Source organism: Oncorhynchus masou, chromosome 21 (assembly GCF_036934945.1).
Source record: "Oncorhynchus masou masou isolate Uvic2021 chromosome 21, UVic_Omas_1.1, whole genome shotgun sequence".
Classification (NCBI taxonomy): Eukaryota; Metazoa; Chordata; class Actinopteri; order Salmoniformes; family Salmonidae; genus Oncorhynchus; species Oncorhynchus masou.
The window spans coordinates 19,156,201-19,164,115 of record NC_088232.1 but is presented as its reverse complement, the minus strand read 5'-3'; the positions used below and the strand labels follow the sequence as shown (position 1 = coordinate 19,164,115).

The 7,915-nt window shown below is 43.6% G+C and overlaps 1 protein-coding gene across 1 annotated transcript; it reads right to left on the bottom strand.

Annotated features, from left to right (window-relative positions):
* Nucleotides 1-1,781: 1,781 nt before the first annotated feature.
* Nucleotides 1,782-6,783, bottom strand: zfp36l1a (zinc finger protein 36, C3H type-like 1a). The gene is made up of 2 exons (XM_064927719.1): nucleotides 6,575-6,783; nucleotides 1,782-5,160 (listed from the first exon to the last, which is right to left on the bottom strand). Exons 1-2 carry the CDS (start codon nucleotides 6,623-6,625, stop codon nucleotides 4,060-4,062), a joined length of 1,152 nt encoding a protein of 383 aa, XP_064783791.1. The 5' UTR covers nucleotides 6,626-6,783; the 3' UTR covers nucleotides 1,782-4,059.
* Between the last annotated feature and the right edge of the window lie 1,132 nt (nucleotides 6,784-7,915).

Here is a 7,915-nt window from a genome sequence, read left to right as displayed (position 1 = left end):
ACAGCCTGGTCAAATTGATTAGACCCATAGTAAATGTAAATCTGGGACCCTCAAATGATATGTTACATTTGGTATAACATGAACGTCTAACAACCCAAAGGTTGCGTGTTCGAATCTCATCATGGACAACTTTAGCATTTGAGCTAATTAGCAACTGCATGCTACCTTTTAGCTACTTTGCAACTATTTAGCATGTTAGCTAACCATCCCCCCTAACCCTTCCAGCTAACTCTTCCCCTAACCCTTTAACATAACTCCTAACCTTAACCTTCACCCTAATACCTAGCCAATGTTAGCCACAACAAATTGGAATTCGTAACACATCATAAGTTTAGCAGATTCATAACATATTGTACGTTTTGCAAATCCGTAACATCATATGAATTGTAATCCGCAACATATACGAAATGGATGATGGACATCCACAAATGAATACATACCATATGAAACTTAACATATCATCCTAAATAAATGGAATGTCTTGAATTCACGCACAGAACAATACGAAATGATCTGAGCCCAGGTTGCTTTACAACACTGAGGTAAAGGCTAAATGGCACCCAAAGATGTTTAGCAAACCTTGTTTGCACAGGTGGGCAGTCTCATCTGTCTACCTGTCATGATTTGAAGGAGGGGGGAGGTAGAGGCCTGGGCCTAAAGTAGTACCAGGTCCACAACAGGTGCTCCCTCTCCCCTGGCCTGTTCAGGGCAACACAAAGGAACAAGATAATCCATCAGAAGCAACAACCTGAACTGAGGAAACAGGAAGGGGCTTATGGGTCAACTGACTGGGGCAGCACTCGGCATGGTAAAAGTTAGTTCCATTAGGAGTTAGTTCCTGATCTTCTCTGGACTTCTCTCTCATCTGATACAAAACTGAGGGTAGAGGCGTCTGCCTGGTGCAATCAGAACAAATAAAGTAGTCCGGTAGTCATGAAACAGGAGAAAATGTTTGTTTTTTTACGATGGGTGAATTGAAGAGGTAGGTAGACCAACTATCTGTAGTCCAATAAGAAATGCTCATTTTAAGTTGGGATTTCGTAACATTTTTGTGCCCTACTGAACATGACCCGTACCATCGTCACTACACCCATCTCTGACTACGTTTCTTCTCACTGACTGACTGGCTCGTCATATCAGCCTCTTATAACCTTAATGACCTGATCGACATTTCCAGGTAAAACAGAGCATGGTTTCAGTCTGTGTAATCAAACCAGCTCATTCAGAGTTTGATCACCCTGGGACAATCCCCTAACAGGTCTGCCTAGTCCACCAATCACCAGGCTGCTCCCTCTCCTGTCTACCAATCTGCTCTCTCTCATGTCCACCAATCATCAGCTGGCTCATTGACACTCCCTCCACCCCACATACGGTACGCACGGATCTCTTCCTGTGCCGTGTGATGTTTAACTAATTGAATCAATAAACGATACGGTTTTCAACCATTTATTGGTATTCAGTATGTATTAACGTGTCGTAAATGTAACAGGCTGTCTGTGCTTGGTAAGGTTAAGTCAGTGTCCACATCTGTCACCAAAAGACAAGGTGTCGGCGGGACATTTTGTTATGGGACGTGCTGCAACAGGAATCTCTTTTCATAAATTGTCGTTTTCCCCTCAACAACAAATAGTCTGACATGGCATCAAAGTCTACTGGTGCAGCAAGGTAAACATTGTGTAAGAGCTCTGTGAAATGTCGTGCTTGACTATCCCAGACAGAGAAGACAATCAAGATGTCTTCTAATCAGTTCACTAGTGGGTGGATGAAGGAGTACACCACAATTGTTTCAAAAATACAGGGTTTATTGGTTAACTGCAATCAATAGTTACAAAAAGAGAAATCAGTTAATATAAACTCACATAGAAATGACTGTAGTGAAAAACCATGGCTGGAAAAATACATTCAACAGTTTTACTTTCTTTGTGTCAATAATCCTGTTTAAACTTTGCTCAAAACTTTAAGGAAACATGGAACAAGGAATTAAAACAATTTCACCATCTTCCATCGTTTAATATAAAAGTCCTTAGTTTGCTACCTGGAATGTATTCAAAAATAGGCCCTTTATAACAGTTGCAAGTGTATCAAACATCCAATCAAAAACACAGATGTCTTCTCCTCAACCCATTAGGTCACTGCTTATTGCTTGTAAATACAAACAGTATTTTCCCTCAAAATCCTTGGTTAAGTGTATTACGTAACATTCAGCCCAAAACCTTCCTTTAAACACTACACTTAAAATCAGGATGTGAGAGTGAACATGGGGATACTCATCATTATGTGTTGTACCTCTTGGTTTTACCACTTTAGTCATAATTATGAAAGAGAATCCTGATCGGTCTCCATATGGAACCAAGCTGGTGTGATTTAATAGAATATACAAAACAGCTGAACAAAGTAGGAACAGTAAAGTACTGTTACGGTCAGAGAAAACATTCTAAAAGAGTAAGGGAGGATAGGACAGTCACGGGATGATAATGCAACAGGTGTTATTTTGCTAGAATTGCAGTCCAATAATGGGGGAAACAAATAAATAATCAAAATGCTAAAAAAAAAAAAAATCCTGTATTTTTTTTGTTGCTTTAAATTAAGTTTTATTTTAACAAAGTGTAGTTACAAATATTGTTGCAGTCATTGTAGTACAATATATTAAACTGTGGGAGAAAAAAAAAAAAGGAAACTGACAAAACATCTTCACAATCTTTAGATTAATACCGAAGATCATAATTTAACATAAAAAGAAAATATATTCTATTGTTCATTATCCAGATAAATACAAAATTAACACAAAAAAACTAAATGCATATGATCACCAATAAATATGTTTCGATAAGTTAAATAAGCAGTGACAAGCACCAATGCTTGGAAAGTTTTAAAACAAACAACTATAATAACAACAATAAAAAAATGATACATCAAAAACCATAGAAGGGAGCAGGGAGATGTCATAACAGTTGCTCCTCAGAGCCAGATTCTGATTCTATAGGGGAAGAGGAAAAATAAGATAGCTTAGAGATCCCAGCTCAAGTTGCAGGAAGTAGAAGAACTGCACCATGGGAATGATGGAATTCCCTGCTGCCTGCAGAACAGCATGGACGGAGGCAGGCTGGGGAGGAGAGAGGGAGCGGGACAGAAACCAAATCGTCTTCAAGGTTTAATAACCAGTTAGACATTAAAGACATCCTTCCTTCCCAGAAACACAACTGCCAGTGACCAGCAACACTTCCTGTGTCTGTCAGTCACTTCCTGCTCCGGTCCTGCTCCGCTATTACATAAAATGAGACTCAACAAAGAATGCTTGAGAAGAACTATGACGGGACAAGTCGACGTTGAATCAAAAACTCTCAGACAGTAGTCCATCCATCCATCCATCCATCCATCCATCCATCCATCCATCCATCCATCCATCCAACCATCGCACATGCTACGCACAAACCAACTGCCCCTGGCACTTTGTTTTACAACTATTCATATCATTTCAGTTTATGTATTTTTTTTTGTTGCTCAAAGTCTGTAGTAAAAACAGCTGTGGTTGATCTGAGGACAGGGTTTGTTACTGAGCACCCTCCAGCGAGCTCAGTGCAGAGTAGACCAGGGAAGTGCGCTTGAGAGGTGGTAACGTCAGAGGATGGTTGTGGTGGAAGAGTGGGGCGTGTGGTGCGATGATACACTCCCCGTGCCAAAGGCCCACGAGCACTGCTAAGTGTTCAAGAACAGAAAGACAGGTGGCACCTGGCAAAACAACAGTCTAACAATCTCTTTTTTTTCTCACACCATCATTCTCATTGTTCATTCATTTCCTCTCCCATTTTGGCACTATGCCAGAAGACAGGGTAAGCTCTATGAGGGGAGGGGAGTAAAACAGCAGGGAAGAGATTTCTGGGGTGATTTGAAAACAAGTTCCCTTAATTAAGTCACTTTATCCTTAGATCATTCAAACTTGGAACTAAATTGATATTGTTTGTGGAGGAAAGGGGCAGGGGACCATGATAGAGGGGAGTGCCATTGCCCATTCATTTTCTCTTTCTGGGAGGCGACGGCTAACGTACATTAATTAGGAGTCTAGTCGTCAGAGACAGAGAGGCGGCTAAAGATGGGGAGGCGCCTGTTGGTGTCCAGGCTGGGGGACTCTGACCCGCTGAGACTGCCCCCTGAGCTGCTCTGATACCCCTCCTGGTCTGACAGGGAGTCCTGTGGAGGGCTGGACGGAGACTCAAACATCTGAGTGGGGGACTCCGACATGGGCCTAAAGAAGTAGGGGGTGTTGGTCGGAGACTGGGGTGCAGGGGTGTTGGGTTCGGTCCCCGCGGGGCCACCGGATCCCAGGCTGGGGCCAAACAGGTTGGCCAGCTCCTGGCTGGAATAGGTGAAGGGGTTGCAGCTTGGCCACTCAGGCATCTCTTCTGGGGAGAACATGGGTGTAGGGGTGAGGCTGCCCTCTCCTCTCAGACCCCCGGAGCTGGGGAACCCTGCGAAGCTGTAACTGTGCTGCAGACGAGGACGCTCCAGCTTATTGGAGGAGAGCGGGGAGAAGGAGGAGGATCCGGGAGGGGGTCCACGGCGCTCCTCTGCATTGTGGATGAAGTGACAGCGGGGACCGTAGGGGCAGAATCCGATGGTGTGGAAGGTGCGACACAGCTCGGTTTTGTATTTAGGGTGGCGGCTGAGAGAACGCAGCTCATGGATGCCGTGGGCGAACTGACACTTGTCGCCATACTTGCAGGCTCCGTTCTCCTCGAACGGACGGCACAGCTCCGTCTTGTAGCGGCTGGAGTTGACCTGGCTCTGCTGCTGGCTCTGGCTGTTGCATCCCAGGCTGGTAGGACTAGCCGGCCCCAGGTACTTCTGTAGGAGCCTCTCGCCTGTCTCAGAGAAGGAGCGGTCTCTCATGTGGTTCTCCTTGTTGCTGCCACTGATTAACCCTGAGGTGACGGAGCAGGAGGAGGGGGCTGATATCTTCAGGCTGTTGAGGAACTGGTTCTGGTGGAACTTGGAGCTGGGGTTGGGAAGGGTGACCGAGTGGTACACAGACACACCTCTGCCCAGCGAGGGGGTCCCCACAGCCTTCCTGTCCCTGTCCAGCAGGGCTCCGGTGGGGGTGGACATGGCATGATGGGGGGAGCTCAGTATGTTGTTGTTGTTGTAGTTCAGCATCTTGTTGTTCTGGAAAGAGACAAAATATTAGATCTAAAGTCAATACAAAAAACAAATGTATTTATATGCAAAGACCACAAGAAAGAGTGTTTTACATTTCGTAGAGGGAAGGAAAACATCTAGAAAGAAATCCCTGAATGACCATTGATGTTCGTTTCGCATTAAATCCTAAGGCGGATGCAGACCTATAGAACAGAACAACAGCTGGTTTGGCAAGTTGCCCTACTGAGGAATGTGTGCCTGCAAAGTAAATGGTGCAAAGGAAGGAGCGCCTGAGAACGATCATGGTCCCGGTTACAAAGGAGCTGCTGAATCTTTTTTTATTTAAATTTGAAATGAAAAAGCGAAATGATTACGTAGTGTAAAGAAACTCAAAATGGAAGGCATAGTAGGCTAGTAACGAAGTTCTCGTCAAAAGAACACTCGCATCAGGCCTAGATTTGCATGTTTTGCCTCACACACAAGATTCATGTATAGCTAACGTTACTTGGACCCTTTTATGCACAATAACAGCAATTTAACTTCAAAAGATGTTAAACATAAATACAGTACAACAACCCATGGGCTATGGGTTTCAAAACTGTAGTTTCAGGCACAAGTATATTGAAACTTGATTGAATGAATGCAACATCACGTCAAATATAAATCGGATTCATGTACATGCAATTATAGCAGCTTACTTAGATTTGAATTACGTGTTGGTCAGCGAAAAGATCCCAATTGATCCAACTGCACACTACAAAAGAAGTTTCGATCGCTAGGCTAACTGTTTCCATTGAATTAAATCATCAAAAGCACTCGTGGTTAACACTTTCCTTGAGCAAAAGTAGCAGGCCAGCAAGTTTCCCGTTATATCACTCGAGTTAACCCGGTCGGACTCACTCTTTTATGACGGGATATTAGCAATCAAACAAGGAAACGAAAGTTAGTCAACAAAGTAAAAAAAAAATCACAACAAGAGACATCATGCATCAGAGGCGAACACTGCGCTTGGCCCGAAAGCGCATCATGGAACTCACTCTCGGGTAAAGTTAGTTTGCAAACTCAATGAGCAAACTACAGTAGTTACATTTTCGCGTTATATTAGTCTTATCTACATGTTAACGGGTCCCTTTAATGCATTAGAATATAATAATAATAATATATCCCATTTAGCAGACGCTTTTGTCCAAAGAGACTTACAAGTCGGCTGGGGCCACTACTTTTACATATGGGTGGCCCCAGCGGGAATCGAACCCACGACGCTTGGCGTTGCAAGCGCCATGCTCTACCGACTGAGCCACACAGAAAAGCGTAAACATTTTAAATTAAAACCACACAAAACTAGCCTGGTGAAATGTCGAATTCCAGCACTGACTTGCCTCCATACATTGGCTTGGAAAGAAAAAGCCGAGTAGATGACTTTTTTTGTAGCTAAAGTTACCTTGTTCATTACTTCGCTGAAGTCGAATGGCGAAACCACTGCCATAGTCATCTTGGCAGCGTAGAAAATCAAATCCAAAATAAGTTTTTTTTAAAGTATGTTTTTTTTTTAAATTGAAATTACACAGGATGGTAAGTTCTGTTTTGTCAACTTTTTTTGCCCTAACTACTAGTACACCCCCTCTGCCTCGCACCAGTTCCGCGCATTTCCTTTATAATCGTGTGCAGGAGGAGCTTGTAGTGACGCGGCTTTTCTTAGATCGAACCCTTTTTTTGTGTGTGTGTGTGTGTGTGTGGGGGGAGACAGTTGCACCAGTTGCAAAGCATCCTCTCAGCGCACATGTTGCATTGACGTTGAAACTCTAATAATACTTTTCTCCAAGTTTTCAAAACAAACTGTAATGTAACTGTAAGACTTTCCCCTCTCATCTTGTTCAGTCTGCAGAATGAAGTTACACCACAATGTTGCATTCAATATATTGGAATCATCCAGGTAGGAAAAATGCCAACTAAACAATTTCCTATTCCAACATGCAGACTTGCACTTACAGAAACACTTGTGAATACATTTTCCAATGTAAGTGTTATGAGTCATGAGCCTAAACCCTTCAATCCATCAAGAAGCTTAGGCTTGTCAACAGTCTTGCAAGGCCTATTGACTTTTGTTTGTTCAAAGTTGCAGGTTTTCTGCATGTCAAGTTTTTGTTCAAGCAAGTTTTGAAGCCCAGTAGACACAGCATAGCCTACTATCCCATCCCATGTTACTGTATTATAATCAACCACATACTGTACATTGTATTACTTGCCTAGGCCTGCTTTATTATACGTTGGGATGTCTAGTTTGAAGGTGTTCTAAACTTCCTCAACAACACTTTACTCAAGCTCTTCTAGGCAAACAGTCCGAACTTGTTTACTTTGTAACGCTCTCCCCCCCCCTCTCTCTCCACCCTCTTTTTCTCTCTCCCCCGTCTCTCTCTCTCCCCACTCCCCTCTCCCCCCCCTCTCTCTCCACCCTCTTTTTCTCTCTCCCCCGTCTCTCTCTCTCCCCATTCCCCCTCTCTCTCTCTCTCTCTCTCTCTCTCTCTCTCTCTCTCTCTCTCTCTCTCTCTCTTTCTCTCTCTCTCCCCCCCCTCTCTCTCTCTCCCTCTCTCTTTCTCTCTCTCTCTCCACCCCTCTCCCTCTCTCTTTTCTCTCTCTCTCTCTCTCTCTCTCTCCTCCTCCTCTCTCTTTCTCTCCCTCTTTCTCCCCCTTCCCTCTCTCTCTTAATTCAAAGGGCTTTATTGGCATGGCAAACATATGTTTACATTGCCAAAGCAAGTGAAATAAACAAAAGGGAAATAAA